Genomic DNA, 16,481 nt, shown 5'->3' on the forward strand with positions numbered 1-16,481 from the left:
CAGGATGGTTTGGAAGGATCTTTTCAATCCTGTTCACAGCTGAGATTTCAGAGAATGTGGCTTGAAACTTTTTGCTGCAGTTCAGGGTCACAGGTACATACCTCTCATTGTTTTTCAAGGTATTTGGTAGGACTGCATCCCCTATACTAGACAATTTTGTAATCCCCAATCCTTACTATTATTACATAGGCAGCCCCAGATTAAAAGCAGAAAAGTCACATTCCAACTCAACTGCAGCTGTGTTCAACCACAACCACCCAGACTTATGGGGAGATCAAGTATGCTACAAGAACTGGAAGAACTTGGAGCTTTACACCCAAAAGAAGCTCCAGCAGTTTTTCCAGCAACATTTTAGTGCTGCAGGAAGGAGACTGGGGTTTGGTATTTTTGCACTGTTCATTGGTTTATACTGGGGGCGGGGGGGAGGGGAGATGGGGGAGGTATTCTGTTTTAAGTTTTTGTGTTTAAATTCAGTATACACAAGATGAGAGTTTAGAGTTTAAAAACAAGTTATGGGACCTGGAAACTGTGATGAAATACTGTTGCTTCAAGTTCTGGATGGAAAGAACTGAGGAGTGTAGCACTATCTTAATGGAGCAGAAAACCTCAGCTCCAGCATCATGAAAAACAATTTATTAAAAACGTCAAAATAGTGGGAGAAAAGAGCAATTTAAACATGCTTCTTGCCAGCTACTGTCTGCTGTCTCTTGATCCTGGCATTTGGAACTAGGCTGAAGGAACAGTGGTGTTTGTCAATAGCAGAGTTGTGCATCTTCGATAAAGGCTTAAAACTCTCCTCCTGCCCTTCCACTGGGCACATAATGAAGAACTGCACCTCTTAGGGCAGGTTTTTGTACTAGCCAGAAAAGGTTGTCTCCAACCAGAGATATATCTTTGCCTTTCCCAACTGTGGAAAGCAGAAACAGGAGTATGAACATCAATGTCTGAGCAGCAGTCTGCATTGAAGGAGACCAAGTGCTATAGAACATGGCCTTTAGGTGCCGACTGCATATCCCTCCTACTCAAGTTATACTTATGCCTTGATGATTCTGTTTGATCATTTCTAGCCATTCAAGCAGCTCAAATTTTTGTCCCAGATCTTGGTACCTTGTATCTGAAAAAATCTGTCTCGTTTCAAATTCCTCCTTGACCTGCTCTACAAGCTGCTGTCAGATAGCTTCCTGAACCCTCAACTTTATCATTCACCTTTGTCTCAGATACAAAGGCCTTTTCTGTCTGTACTACACCACACATAACCTATTTACCTTCACCTTCCAGACCTTCTACCTAGGCCTAACCTTTCAGTACCTGTCAATTCTGAATTTTAAGTCTTAAAGGTCCACTGCCTGTTCTACTAAAGCTGCCTCATTTGGAAGTTAAATGAGAAGCCAACAAAGCATTTTCATGCCTTAACATACTCTATTCCCCATGGTTAAGAGGAGCTTGTTATAGCTGGCTGCAGAAATGAACTCTTTCTTCTTTTTAAAACTTTCTCAAAATGATTTCTGTGAGATCTCTATCAAAACTTGACTATGGTTAAGACAGCAATGACTACTACGTACTGCACCAACTAGTATAATCTCATATCCTTGTGTTCCCATGGATGCTTATCTAAAATCCTGGACTTCTCTGGAGCAGGAGACTTCTTTGTATTGCATTTATTCAGCACATCACACAAGAGGTTTCTAGGTCATGATAAAAGTTCCTATGAGTTACTGCACTACTCCATTCCTGCTGCATAATTCCATACAGCGACCATGTTGCATTTTTTTAATTATGACTAATTTGCTCCCCCCCCATCCAACTTCTAACATTGGAATCAGTTATAGCAGACTCTCAGAGCACACAATTCAACATCCTCACATGGCTTTGATCACTGAAGTTCATCAAGTAGACAGCTGATTTGATTAGGGGGAAGAGACAGGAACTGGAAGCAGTATTAAGCTCTTTGAATTCACATAACATTTCACAGAAGGGAAAAAAATCAAAGTCACAAAAAACTATCCTCAAATCACAGCAGCATTCACTTTTTATCTTGTTTGCCTCATACTATGGAACAAGTTTCACTGCTGTAGATGCTAGTTGCTGCTGCTTCTCCCTTTTCCCAGACACATGCATATACCCTGCTTTTTCCCACAGAAACTAAAAAAGAAAGAATTGTCTTAAAAAGCAAAAGAAACACACACAGTAAGTCCAGTGTTTAACTAAGGAACACTTTCCAGTGATACAGAGAACTATCACATGATAAGCAGTGTCTGGTAGTGCTTTTAGACAGATATAAATAATGAGACACATAGCACTTCAGTGCTGAATTTGAAGGCTGGGATATGCCTTGGCTTCCTTCAACTCAAAGGAGGAACAAATGACAACACATAAAACTGGAACAAGTCACAGTATTGAAGGGAAAGTTTCAGTAGCTGCCAATTTCCTCCACTTCTATATAAACTGGTCCTGTTGATGCTAAAACTTAAATTTCACAAGAGAAAACATGAGTGAAAAAAGTATACATTCAAGTTGCATTTGAAGCCACAGTTTCTCTTTACAGCTGTGTGAATTTTTATTTTTTCTTCACTGTACTATATAAAACTATCACAAGCCATTTTAAAACTATCCTTCTAATGACATTTTATATTTATATATCAAGGATGAAAGTTACCTGCAAGCTATTATTAAGCAAGTCAAAGTCACTGTATCGCCTCACGATCTGTAAGACAGAAAGACAAAAGTTCAGGAAACATTATTATTTCTCCCATTAGCATTTTACTCTTCAAAAATCCCATTACAGAAAAGTAATCCTTATTTATACTCATCTTCTTTAAATCATTTTTGTACAAATTCATAACTGTTGGATTAATGTCATGTTGCCAGAGAACAAAGGAGAGGTTTAATCACATCTTGACCAGAATGAAAATGCATTTTTAAACATTATTTTAAAACAGATTAAAGAAAATATTTGTGAGCCAGGTTTTCTGCAAACAAAGCATTTTTGCCATATGAGTTGCAAGAACTTTTCCTGTCATCTTCATTAGTCGGTCACATATCAACAAGGTCTGTGATTTTAGCAGTAAGAAAGGTAAACTGGCATTTGAGATTTAAAAATGATGGTTGTAACACACAGTAGTAATCCACAAACATTTTTCCTGGAATAGTCACAACAGCAGCAGAAACAGCCTTCTGGCAACAATATTGGTTTTCTCTTAGTTTTTGACCAAAAGTATTTAAGCGCTTCATATTCTCAATTCCAAACCAACAATTCCCTCTCCAGCTCAAACTTAAAAAGCAAGAAAGACAGTTTTCAAACTCTTCCTAAAAAGGCATCCTGGTTCCATGAAGCACAGTTTAGGAAATTACCTGCCAGCTGTTTTCTGCTGAAACTCCTCTCTGAACACGGATGATGTATTCCTAATAAAAGAAAAAAGTTATTAGAAATGAGAACTAAAAAGCTTAAGAAAGCTCTTAGGTACTTCTCCAAATATGAGCACTATCAAACTAGGAAACATTCAGATAGAGGTTTTAAACTGGGTTTGCTCAGACCCATCACCAGCAGTTGTCTCCCTCTGTCCCCTAGAGTAGAAGACAAAGAGAGGTCCAAGAGCCTGCAGATCTATGAAGCATCTGAAGAGTTTAATTTAGTTAAGAAAAAAGATATGTAGAACATACTCACCACACATCTCTACCAACAACAGCTGAAGTACTCACTTCACCTCCAGGTGAAGAACTCTCCTCACCTTCAACATCTAACAAGTACCCCTCAGGAATTATTGCCACCATCATAACAGAATAAATGCCAGTAAATGCCCACAACTGCTCAATCTCTGATTATTTTTGTACAAGAAAGGTTACCACGAAAGCTTTGGAGTATGCTTGAGTTATTAGAATGTATCAGTTTCTGATTATAACAATTCTTCATTTATAGTGCATGCTTAATGTTAATTATACATGAACTATGCAGATATATTTAAATCTCAGTGAACCACTTTTACATTTGAATTAATAATTCTCCTGCCACAACTACATTCATAAAGCACAATTCTTTTCAGTCTCTTCATTTCAATCTCCACTGAGATCACTCAGAATCACTCAAGAATAGATGTCAAGTATTTTGTACAGCTCTCAGGCAGACTTCAAGGAAGCTGTGATTTTGTTTAGACCTGCTCTGTTTAAGTTTGAAAACAGCTCTAAAAACACTTTTGACATTTCAAAGATCATAAACAACGCAAGTCCTTTCCCCAGAAAGCCTACAATGTCCATGTTAGATATGCTTGAATTAGCAAAGGAATAAAACTAATCTGGGCTAAATGTAGTAACAGATACTTCCTTTACCATTTGCACACACAAGGCTCTATAAATGCAGCTCTTCTTAAAGTCTTATTACACAGATAAGCCCATGGCCATATCATTTATATTGGAAAACATGAAAATGGAGAGCTAAAAGGTAAGGTGCCTGAGAAAACGCAACTCCCAACACTGAAGTGAGCTGGAGAGTGCCCAGAGTGAGAAGAGGGAAGAAGGCGTGAAAGAACCTGTACTTTTAGTAGCAGTCTGATGTTGCAGGAGAGGTGCATATCCCCATGATTTTTAAGCATATTCATATTCTTTGCTATTCTTGAGTGCAGGGATGGGACCCACCACCAGTGCTCAAACCACTAAATCCTCCCAGGTTCCTCCCTGAACACGCTCAGTGGCACTGCACACCTGCAGCTACAAGATCCACAGTGAAGACTGGAAACTCTAAACCCAACACCAATTCAAGCTACGGCTCACATGGTACATGTGAAAAACTCCTTGCACTTGTGCCAGGCAACACGTTGAGTACTCAGCTATTGCCTGCAGTGCAGCAAGCATCACATGATAAATCATTTGTTATTCAGCCCAGTTGACTTCACTCACCCTGGCACAAACTTTCTGTTGTATTTTATGTGAAAGGCTGAATGATTTTTCAATGTCAAATGCCACCTCATCTTGTTGAACTTCTTCTATCAACAGGATTCTTGCACAAAAAGGACAGATCAGAGCATTATATACATTTTTTTTCAGACATTAAAATTAATGCTTCATTCCAAATTATTATGAACAGACAATAATGACATAACAAATACACAAAGGCATTTCCAGCACCTTAGAGTTGTAGAATCAGAGTGGTTTGGGTTGGAAAAGACTTTAAAGATCATCTAGTTCCAACCCCCTGCTATGGGCAGGTTCCACTTGACCAGGCTGCTGAAAGCTTTGAGTCTATGTATATAACAAATTTGTCCATTCTGTAACAATAACTCTATCTGGCATGAACCTGCATACCAGTTAGATAGCTCAATCAACTATTTGATCCATGAGGAATTATAAATTCAACTTCACAGTTAAAAATCCACTACAGGTATTAATTAATAACTTCTTTCAGGTACTGTGAAGCATCTCCTGATTTTGGAAGCTGCCTTCAGAACCACACAGAACCAATTCTCCTCTTTCAAATGAACTGAAATTAAAAGCTTGTACAGTGAAAAACACAAAAATACCTCTGGATGCAAAGAAAGTGGGGCACATCACAAAATCCCTCTGTAGAATTAAATTCCCATTTAACATTTACCACCATGAAAAGCAAGTAGTGTAAATCAAGAATTAGAACTATTCCAGACAAGAAGCAAAGGCAACACTTACCAGACGGCATTACCTTGTGTATTTAACCTTAACTAATCCAGAATTTATTTACTGGAGTTTCCTTCCAATGCACAAAGCTGCTCAGGCAAAAACCTATTCCAGTTTCTAAAATTCATTTCAAAAAACCTTTATTATCAACAGATGTCAAATACCTGTAACAATTTTGAGCCATCTAGAACGAATTCAAAACTCATGAAACCAAAAGTGATTTTAAACTCTTTATATCACAGAATCATAGAATAGTTTGGGTTGGAAGGGACCCCCAAAGGTCCAAGCAGCTTACTTGGAAATGATGGAAATCCAAGATATCACAAACCAAAATACGTATCTATTACAATGGAATTAAAGCATCTGTTTGCAGAAAGTCAGCCTGGCAGCACCCTCCATATTCCTTTCTCTTCCCCATTTGAAATTATAATTAAAGTATTTTCCTGCAAAACAAGAAGCCCAAATCCTCATAAATAGTAACAAAAATCCACAGAGCTGATGGCAAATGCAACCAGTGGAAAAACTGAGCGACAGAAACCAATTAAGGGGACACCTGGAAACCCAGATTCACCACTAATATGGCTTTTCCTGTTTTGTGATCGCTGCTGTATTTTGGGAAGTAGGAAGAGGCTACTCCACACACAGTCAAAAAATTGCAGCAACTGCTTATACAGCAAGTCTCAAAGGAACATTGGCTGTTTCTCTGAAAAACCACGTCAGTGATGATTCACCATGTTCATTCATCTTTTCCATGCTTTTCTAAGAAGTAGATTATTGCTCGATCCCTGGTAGCATTTGTTCTTTAGACAGCGAATAACCTTTTCTATTGCACCCCGAGAGAATGCTTTTGGGCAGGCAGAACACACAAATTCATTAGACAACAATCAAAGCATCTTATTGCATACAATCACTCTGATTGATAACGACAGCTGTCTCTTCTGGAGGGCCTCGTGATAACCAGCTTGGGGCTCAGAGCTCATTCTCACGGTAAAAATACCCCATAGATTTGGTCCACAGGTATTGTTTTCCACCCATACTCAAGCATTTGCTCATCCAGTTCTGCTTTGGCACCCCAAAGCACTAACAGAGCCCCTGCTCTAAGTCATGGGGTTTGTAACCTGAAAGAAGAGAGAGCATCACTCTTCAGATGTGATTGTTAGTTCTGTCTATATGGAAAAGGTAAGTTTCCCCCAAAACTCTCTCCATCTGCGCTGACTATAACACAGAATTAGCCACCCTGTCAATAGAACTTCTGTTGTATTGGTTTTCTGGTTTTTCTTTCCTCCCCAGAATTGATCATGAGATTGAAAGTCAAAGAATAGCTATAGCAGAAAAGGCATAAGAAATACAACCCCATTGCCAATATCTGCCATAGCTGCACATAATCAGCAGACCACAATGTGCTCAGTTTCAGTGAAAAGTTGATACTTCCTATTGCCTCCACACAGCAACCAGCTTGTCTTGTGATTATAATTAGCACTGCTGATATATGCTTCCCATAGGACTCAACTCCTCAAGGAAAAAGCCTAAATGCACAAAAGCTTTTATTACTCTGCCAAATTCTATTTTGCTTAGGGGAAAAAATATCTGAATTACAATTATTTTCCTCTGAGACAGCATGATTTGACAGTGATACTGAGCCTGTGCCCGTGGGAAATAAATGCAAGTATAAGGAAAACCGATAGGCACACATAGAATAAGTTCTGATTAGCTGCTTCATCTAACTCAGGAAAATATAGAATTATAGAATCATAGAATAGTTAGGGTTGGAAATGACCTTAAGATCATCTAGTTCCAACCCCCCTGCCATGGGCAGGGACACTTCACACTAAACCATCTCACCCAAGGCTCTGTCCAACCTGGCCTTGAACACTGCCAGGGATGGAGCTTTCACAGCTTCCCTGGGCAACCCATTCCAGTGCCTCACCACCCTAACAGGAAAGAATTTCTTCCTTATATCCAATCTAAACTTCCCATGTTTAAGTTTTAACCCGTTACCCCTTGTCCTATCACTTCAGTCTCTAATGAAGAGTCCCTCCCCAGCATCCCTATAGCCCCCCTTCAGATACTGGAAGGCTGCTATGAGGTCTCCACGCAGCCTTCTCTTCTCCAGGCTGAACAGCCACAACTTCCTCAGCCTGTCTTCATACGGGAGGTGCTCCAGACCCCAATCATCCTCGTGGCCTCCTCTGGACTTGTTCCAACAGTTCCATTTCCTTTTTATGTTGAGGACACCAGAACTGCACACAATGCTCCAGGTGAGGTCTCACGAGAGCAGAGTAGTGGGGCAGGATCACCTCCTTCGACCTGCTGGTCACGTTCCTTTTGATGCAGCCCAGGATACGGTTGGCTTTCTGGGCTGCAAGCGCACACTGAAGCCAGCTCATGTTCAATTTCTCATCAACCAACACCCCCAAGTCCTTCTCCACAGGGCTGCTCTGAATCTCTTCTCTGCCCAACCTGTAGCTGTGCCTGGGATTGCTCTGACCCAGGTGTAGGACCTTGCACTTGGCATGGTTAAACTTCATAAGGTTGGCATCAGCCCTGAGGGACACCACTTGTTACTGGTCTCCAGCTGGACACTGAGCCATTGACCACAACTCTTTGTGTGCAGCCAGCCAGCCAGTTCTTTATCCACTGAGTGGTCTATCCATCAAGTTGATGTCTCTCCAATTTAGAGACAAGGATGCCATGCGGGACAGTGTCGAACACTTTGCACAAGTCCAGATAGATGACATCAACTGCTCTACCCCTGTCCATCAGTTCTGTAGCCCCATCATAGAAGGCCACCAAATTGGTCAGGCAGGATTTCCCCTTAGTGAAGCCATGCTGGCTGTCCCCAAGCACCTTGTTGATTTTCATGTGCCTTAGCATGCCTTCCAGGAGAATCTGCTCCAAGATTTTGCCAGGCACAGAGGTGAGACTGACTGGTCTGTAGTTCCCTGGGTCATCCATTTTCCCCTTCTTGAAAATGGAGGGTTTATTTCCCTTTTTCCAGTCATCGGGAACTTCACCTGACTGCCATGATCTTTCAAATATGATGGACAGGGGCTTTGCAACTTCATTTGCCAGCTCCTTCAGGACCTGCAGATGGATTTCCTCAGGTCCCATGGACCTGTGCACGTTCAGGTTCTTAAGATGGTCTCGAACCAGATCCTCTCTTACAGTGGGCGCAAGGTCTTCATTCTCACAGTCCCTGCGTCTGCCTTCCAAGACTTGGGTGATGTGGTCAGAGCATTTCCAGTGAAGACTGAGGCAAGGAAGTCATTCAGAACCTCAGCCTTCTCCAAATCCAGGGTAGCCAGTTCTTCCAAGAGCTTCCGGAGAGGGCCCACATTGTCCCTAATCTGTCTTTTATTTGCAATGTAAATACATAACATAATGGGAAAGGCTTCAGAAGCAGCTACCAGAGCTCAATCCTGCTGACAGCTTTAGAGATCAACAGCCTAGCTCAGTGAGGTCTAGGTTAGCTACACTTTCACTCCTACATGAATGGCTCAAAATCTTTCCTATGATCAGTTTACCAAACAACTTCAAAGGAGCTCCAACAGCTGCTAGTTGGTAAAGAAAGGTCTCAGCTTGCAGGAGAGAGACAACCTCCTGCTACTGATTTAGTCGACAGGCAGCAAACTCATTTGCAGCAACTACATAGGCACCACCAACCAGACAGACCATAAAAGCATCCCCAAGACAAACCCATCTAGACTCCCACAGAGGTCAGGTCTGTACATCCGCTGCTCTTCCTATCAATACTGCCAAGCCAGATCCTGCCACAGCCTTGACATTCCAGTAGCAGTTCAATATTCATTTCTAAAGATGCCAAGCAAAGCAGTTTTACCTATGGGAGCATTTCCTTGTTGTTCCAATTAGTCAGGAAAGCAGAGTAGGGAAAGCTGCACTGTCATTTCCTGAAAAAATCTTCCTACCACTACAGAGGCTGCAGAGAGCCTCTGAAAAACTGTTTTCCAAATATCCCCATGGGTCGGTAACAGCCTTGCTGCATTTTCCAGCCCTTTGCCAGTAAGAGTTTCACAATCACTGACTGGGATTAACGTTATCCTGAATTTACCCATTTTCACGCACAGCCAACATTTAGGTGCTTATTTTCCCCAAAGATTAGTCCCTGGTATTCTAGCACTTGTGAAAACATCAGCACCAGCAGCTCAGAGCTGCTCAGATAATTTTGTTAACATTCCTAGGTGAAAGTTACCCAACAAAGCATGTTCAAATGTTTAACAATTGCTGTTTATCATCTTTCCTAGTTTTGAAACAGAAAGCAAATGGGAAAGAAAGGCTTTTGCAGTGGTAAAATAGGAAAGAACAAGTGGTGAATTTAGAGATTCATATAATAAAACATAGAGAGTCTTGCCAATATTGGGTAATACATTCTGTTTTCCTTAGTAAACAGTCTCTAAATTTCTGGCTCGGGATAGTCAGTCTGTTTTTCCACAGATTTCTGCTGTACATCTGTTTAATCCAACAGGTTTGAAAAGCCAACTATTATAAAAGATCCAGGTCACCTTCAGGTCACATCAACAAAAAGTCTGAAAGGGCTTTATTTTATAAGCTTTGAAGAGAGGAAAGCCTAATTAAGCATGAATACAATCTCTGCTTAAGTAGGCCGGATTGGAACCATTTCTAGTAAGAAGTTCTTTTAAATGGTTATTTAGAAAATCTACCATGTGAAAAGCAGCAACAAAATAAGGAAAGCTGCTCAGACTCAGGGATCTCTTTGCTACAGGGCACAGTAGTTACTGGCTGCCATTAAGCTCATCTGAGGTATGAGCAGCCACAGAAGTGTTTACCTACGTTTTAAACAATACATGTTTGTCTGGGGACATTACAGGGTTCCACACACCTGTAAGAATGAGTAAGCCATCCAGTAAGTGAAAGTTATGAAATAGGACAGCTGCAGAGGAAAACAGGACACACACTTGCATGTAATGAAACTTACTCAATGAGAAAAGCTCTGGAGAGACACAACAGAAATCACAGCTTCTCAGTAGCCTGCACCACCACGGCCTTCACCAGGAGAGCAAAATATTCAGTATTCTTCAGGAAATACTCAGTAGCCAACAAAAACATTCTAATTGCACTGCAATGGATTTACTAAGATATGATACTAATACTTTGACTGCAATCTTTGCGGGAGCTACAGATGCAATATTAATTTAGTAGGCTCACTAGTAAAAGCCATAAGATTAGGCTGTCTAAAATTAGGTGCGATGAAACAGCTTTTTTGAGCTCAAGCCAGAGGGAGGTGGTCAAACTTGCTAAGTCCAGTGGAAGGACTGCATTTCCAAAACCTCAAACAAGTGAACTCAAATAGTCCCTGTTCTAAAGCCACCTCTAAAAGTAACTTTAGGATTCCCACCCCCTCAAAGGGAAGGCAACTTTGGAGGGATTCAATTCCTTATGAAGCAGATGTGCAAAGACCTTTACAAGCTTTTAAAATAAACCCCACAGTTCTAGAAACACATGGCTCCATTTTTGTATCACAGAACAGTAGAGGAAAAATATAAATGCTTTTTTGACGTTTTTCTAATCTAAAAGCTGTGAGTGTCAACATACATCAATGGAAAAGAAAAACCCTGAAAGTACGTTATGAGAGGGATTTATTTCAGCTGTTCATTTCCAAATGCCTTTAAGACAACAATGTACTGCAGCAAAATTGGCTGTTTCACTGCTTCAATCTCAACATGAAATGGGTGAAAAAGGAAAATCACTTCAGGAAAGAATTACGGAATTAACAATTAAAGAATGCCCAGAAGTATATTATAACTTGCTAGTGGTTTTACTGCTCTAAACTGCTCTAAAACTTGTATGTACAGATGTGCAGCTCTTATTAAAGAATGTGTCTAGATTATTGGGATAGAAAATAGCACCCTATTTTAAGGCTTAGAAAGAAAGCCACTTAAAAATAGCAAATACAAAACATAGCAACATGAAGCGAGTTCAATAGCCAAAATTTATTAAAGCTTTAGTACTGAAAATGCCTCTGCTGTCAGAACACATTTGGCCTTAAGAGGAGACACCTGGAAATGGCTTAATATACTGGATGTAACTCCACTCCTGTTGAGTTCAAGGAATGAAATGGCAACAAACCAATTTCATTTGGTTGGTACACACACCTACCAAGAGCACTGAACTGTGCCTGTGAAAGTTGCCCAACACACTCCCGTAGTTATAGTTACTCCTGGAAGTTATATTTACTCTCTCTTCTCACACAGTGCTAGTGATTGAAGCATATAGCAGAAGACAAAATGAAGCTGACAGGGTTTGCTCATGTAATTTAAAATCTATTAAGTGGGGTACCATTGGAATGTGCCTGCAATACAGATTTATTTGGCTTTCAGAATGAAAAGGACTCCATAAACACCACACTATAGAATTATTTGTATGTAAGTGCACATATCAACAAAACTCAGGTTGCTTGTAACACACTTAACCGGGGAAACAACTTCTGTAAAAAAGAAAAGGCACCATTTTCATCTTCAGTTATCACTGGAAATAAATACACAAAAAAAAAACTTAAGCCAACAATTTGTTGCAGCACAAAAGCACAGAGATGATGCATCATCCAAGGTGTAAGAAAGAAATTCTGAGCTCCTTGACTCGAAAGAAACATGAAGAGCTTGTAAAAATGCTATCAGAAAATGCTGCAGCTGATTCTCAACAATCTAAAAACTACATTTACTGGGGGGTTGACATGATCTTACTAAGCAAAAAATGCAAGCCCTCAAAGTACACTGTAAATAGTAGCTTTGTCCTGTCTTAGGTTTCTGGAGATTTCAGGTAAGTACAGAGGAGCATCTGGGTTTTGGTTTCAGTTCTTTGAGCTGTACCTTCATCCTCGGGAAACAGAAACTCAGCATCTGCCAAGTACAGCCCTTGACTCAGTACTATTAAGTTTACACTTACTCAGGCTGATGTATTAAATCTAAATGAACAGAAGTTGCTTAGAACAATAGACAAGCAAAGTATTCATCTGACACAATCTTTAGTCTTTTGTGTGGTATTTCACCATGTCTACAGAGCTTTTCCTGAAATTCTTCACCTTTTCCTTAGCTGGTTATTCAGAAGACTGGCTATTTCCAGCATCCACAGAAAGTTTACATTATTACTAGTTCAGTTGCCATGTTAAACCTGCACCTAACCTTGGCCTAAATAGTCTTTATATGAGTGCTTTTATAAGCAATGTTCTACAGGAAAAAAAAAAATTACAAGTTTAAAAGCAATTCTTGCCACACTAAGCAGCATTATAAAATCTTAATACATACTGCTGACAAAAGAATAGATAATTTATTCATGGAAGCCTTTGAATTTCAGCTTTAGAACAAGTCTGGCATGTGAAGACCTAGTTCTCCAAACATTAGTTTGGGATGAAGAATTGTACAGATCTGTATCTTTTGAAGGTACCTCTTTGAGGCAGGATGCAGAACAAACCCCCAGAGCATTCAGTTAATGACAAAATACTTCCTTACATCTATATATAATGAAGTAAAACACAGCCTTAATGCCCCACAAAAGCACTTTGACCCTTATTTCTTAGAGAGGCTTCATTTACACTCCTCTTCAAACACAAGGTTCTATTTGTGTGGCTTATTTAAACCAGGAAAGTTCAAACAAGGGACAGCATCACCCACCAATAAAGAAATTATTCAGATGCCAGGGACATAAGATGAAGTGTCCAAAGCAAAATAGTCAGCTTACATCAAGTAAGAATCTCAGTCTGTTAATGGCTTCCTGTATTTTGTTATCCTCCACTGCCTCTATATAAACCATCTGTGCTACACACTTCAAGCCATCTTTCAATTATCAACAGGGCTTCTGCAGTAAAACAAACAATTACTAATAGATGTATCTTAAAGACAGATTTGAAATCAAAAGGCGTAGTGCTCCAGCATTCTGGTATTAACAAAAGATCAGAACAGATCAGTAGAAAGTCTTTCCTGAACATCTGTTAATAAGAGAATACAGAGATGAAAGGTGGGAGGGGAAGCAACATTTGCTATCACACTCACCCAGATAAGCAACACACACAGAGTCTGGACTGAAAAACTACTTCCAAGTGCTCATTCTAAAAGAATTTTGTGCCTTTTTTTTTTTTTAAACCAAAATCATGCAAAACAAAAGGAAGAGCACAAAAAGCTATTGTCATTTGCACTGGCAAAAAAAAAAACCAACAAAGTAATAGGGTATGATGGAAACAAGTTAACAATGAAACTATGATCTGGACAGCTAACTGGGGAGTGTTTGAAGCTACACAGCTTCTCACAGGGCTTGGCACATGTACCCCTCTGCTCCTGAAACAGGTAGAAAGTATCAGGCTTGCCAGAATAATAAACCTCATGAGTTCTATGTGTTAGAGGACCTGCAAGGAGAGCCAGAGCCTGCTTGATTCACAAGATCCTCCAGTCAGTTTCTCACACATAACTTCTGTTCAGAGGAAGGCTGGAACATTAGTTAACATGAGTGCCTCACACAGAAAACACCTCTTAAGTGTGGATTACATACAGGCAGAGTATTTAATAAGACAGTTTACAGATGAGCTGTATATCCTGTGGTGAATCTGCAATTATTGTTATTCAGGTTAAGAGTATTCACCAGATGGAAGGAACCAGGAAGAGATATAAACAACGCAGGAATGTGAGCTGTGTGAGGGGCAGAACACCCTCTCTCCATTTTAAACATGCTTCCTGCTCTTGTACCTGCTGCTGAAGTACCTCTGGCCAGCTTTAGCCCAGCATCCCCGCTGTCAGCTAAAGCAGGAATCAGAAGTGACAGCCAGTTCTCTCTCTGATTCACAGCAGTGCTTGGTCATGCCATAAGGAAACCTAGTTTTTAAAGTAAGAAATAACTGCAAACAGAAGATGATGAAATTCAGACTGTTACTGCCTGCTGGAACACTGAATGTAGGCAGTGTGTGTGCAAGACATCCCAGAAGATTACTCTCTGACATAAAAGTAACCCAGGGCTTGTTCTATGGAGTGTCATCACTCCCTACAACAAAGGCAGAGGGGCTGTACCCTGCTGCGTCTCTGCAGCTTTACAGCCCCCACCGCAGTCACACAGCACGACCCGATGGCAAACGTAGCCCGTTCAAACCTAACCTCATCACAGATACCGAAAGCAGCAACCGGAGCCCATTTCTGCCCCAAACACTCAAACAGACCCCGAGGTAAAGCAGCGATTACAATTCGTGCAAGCACAAGGCCTTCTTCGGCGCGGGACAACCCGAAGCCCACTGCCTGCGCCCCGACGTGCTGGGACCAGCACCGAGAGCCACGGCAAGGGGCTGCGGAGGGACAAGCCGCTTCACGGAGAGGAGGAGCCCGACAAGCCCCGGCTCGCGGCAGGGGACCAGGCAACGGCAGCACCGCCACGTCCGAGGCCGGGGCTCTCCGGGGGGTGAGACCCCAGAGCGCGGGTCTCAGTCCTAGCCCCACACCCGCTGTCCCGGCCCCCCCCGCACCCCCCCCAGGCCCTGCTCCCGCTCCAGTCGGCCTCGCTCCTGCTGCAGGCTCCCGCCCAGCCCCGATCCCCCCGCGCCCGGGCACCCCTTTCCCCGCGTCCCGCGGTACCCGTTACCTCACCTCGCCCTCCCACCATCCCCCGTACAGGCCGCTCCCGCCCCCCCCCCCCGCCGAGCCCTGCGGCCCGGCCTGCCCGCTCACCGTGTGGGAGTGCAGGCTCTGGCTCGCCTCGATCTGCGCTGTCAGTGGCACCGTGTCGTCCAGCAGCACCTTACCGGCCGGCGGCTTCTCCATGAAGGCCATAGCGCGGAGAGAGGAACGAGAGCCCGGCGCCGCCAACCTGCTTCCCGGGGCAGCTCCCGGCGCGGCCGCGCTGTCAACACGGCAGCGCCGAGACAACGCCGCCGGGCCCTAGTGCCGACCGGCCGGCCGGCTTCCCACCGGCGGCCGCCAGGGGGCGCCGCGCCACCCCCGTGCGCTGCGGCTCCCGCCTCACCTCGGGGCGGACGGCGGCGGGACGGGAACTGAGCGCTCCCGGGATGGGGAATGGGAAACGGAGCCGGGGCACCGGCGGAGCGCAGGGGACTGCCCCGGGGTGCCCAAGTCGCCCGTACGCGGAGCTCTATGCAGCACCAGCTTCAGGCCGAGGTGGGGTAGCGCCAAGACACTGCTGGTCCTCACAAACTGGAAAGAGCTGCTTTGTACCTTTTAGGGCTCATTTGTAGCTAAAACCTTAAAAAATAATATCCAGTATTTTCCACTTAATATGTAGATTTTTAGGGTTTAAGGGGTTTTTCTTGCAAAGAAAGTGAAATTGAGCTTCACAACCTAACTGCCACCACAGCAGTTAGAAACTGCCATTTCAGTAGTACTTGGCAGATGGGAACCTGCTCTCTGTTGAATGTTTATTTCTTGTCCTCTCACCCTCCTTGTACAGCAAGAACGAGGTCAGATATTGACGCGATTTGCTCTGTTAACAGGCACTGACGTGACAGCTTACCATCTGGAGAACACTGAAGGAGGAAAGGAGCATACCTGCTAAAAATCACTGCAAAAGCTGGTCATCAGGCAGCTACTCACAGCAGAAGGCAACAGGAAGTGAAGCAGCTCCAACAGACATGAGGTAAGGAAAGCTCTCACCAAGCACCGTTTCTGTGTTGCTTTGAAAGCAAAGGGCACAGTGAAGTCAAAGATCAGACTGTGAGCGTGCTGAGGCGCTGGCACACACCCAGCGAAGCTGTGGCTGCTCCATCCCTGGGCAGTGTTCAAGGCCAGGTTGGACAGGGCTTGGTGCAACCTGCTCTAGTGTGAGGTGTCCCTGTCCATGGCAGGGGTTGGAAATGGATGAGCTTTAAGATCCCTTCA

The 16,481-nt window shown here is 42.7% G+C and overlaps 1 protein-coding gene across 6 annotated transcripts in view; it reads right to left on the reverse strand.

Annotated features, from left to right (window-relative positions):
- Positions 1 to 15,579, reverse strand: part of PXK (PX domain containing serine/threonine kinase like) — a 37,535-nt gene extending 21,956 nt beyond the window's left edge. For 4 of the 6 annotated variants that reach the window (XM_057398666.1, XM_057398665.1, XM_057398668.1 and 1 more), the window contains exons 1-3: positions 15,318 to 15,579; positions 3,352 to 3,402; positions 2,657 to 2,704 (exon numbers count right to left, since the gene is read on the reverse strand). In XM_057398666.1, the coding sequence (XP_057254649.1) occupies positions 2,657 to 2,704; positions 3,352 to 3,402; positions 15,318 to 15,419 (201 nt within the window). In that variant the 5' untranslated portion in view covers positions 15,420 to 15,579. The remainder of the gene's footprint in view (positions 1 to 2,656; positions 2,705 to 3,351; positions 3,403 to 15,317) is intronic. The other 2 variants (XM_057398664.1, XM_057398663.1) reach the window with 1 other exon arrangement.
- Between the last annotated feature and the right edge of the window lie 902 nt (positions 15,580 to 16,481).

Source organism: Pezoporus wallicus, unplaced genomic scaffold (assembly GCF_028554395.1).
Source record: "Pezoporus wallicus isolate ANWC-B61680 ecotype Strahan unplaced genomic scaffold, APGP_CSIRO_Pwel_v1 contig_12293, whole genome shotgun sequence".
NCBI lineage: Eukaryota > Metazoa > Chordata > Aves > Psittaciformes > Psittacidae > Pezoporus > Pezoporus wallicus.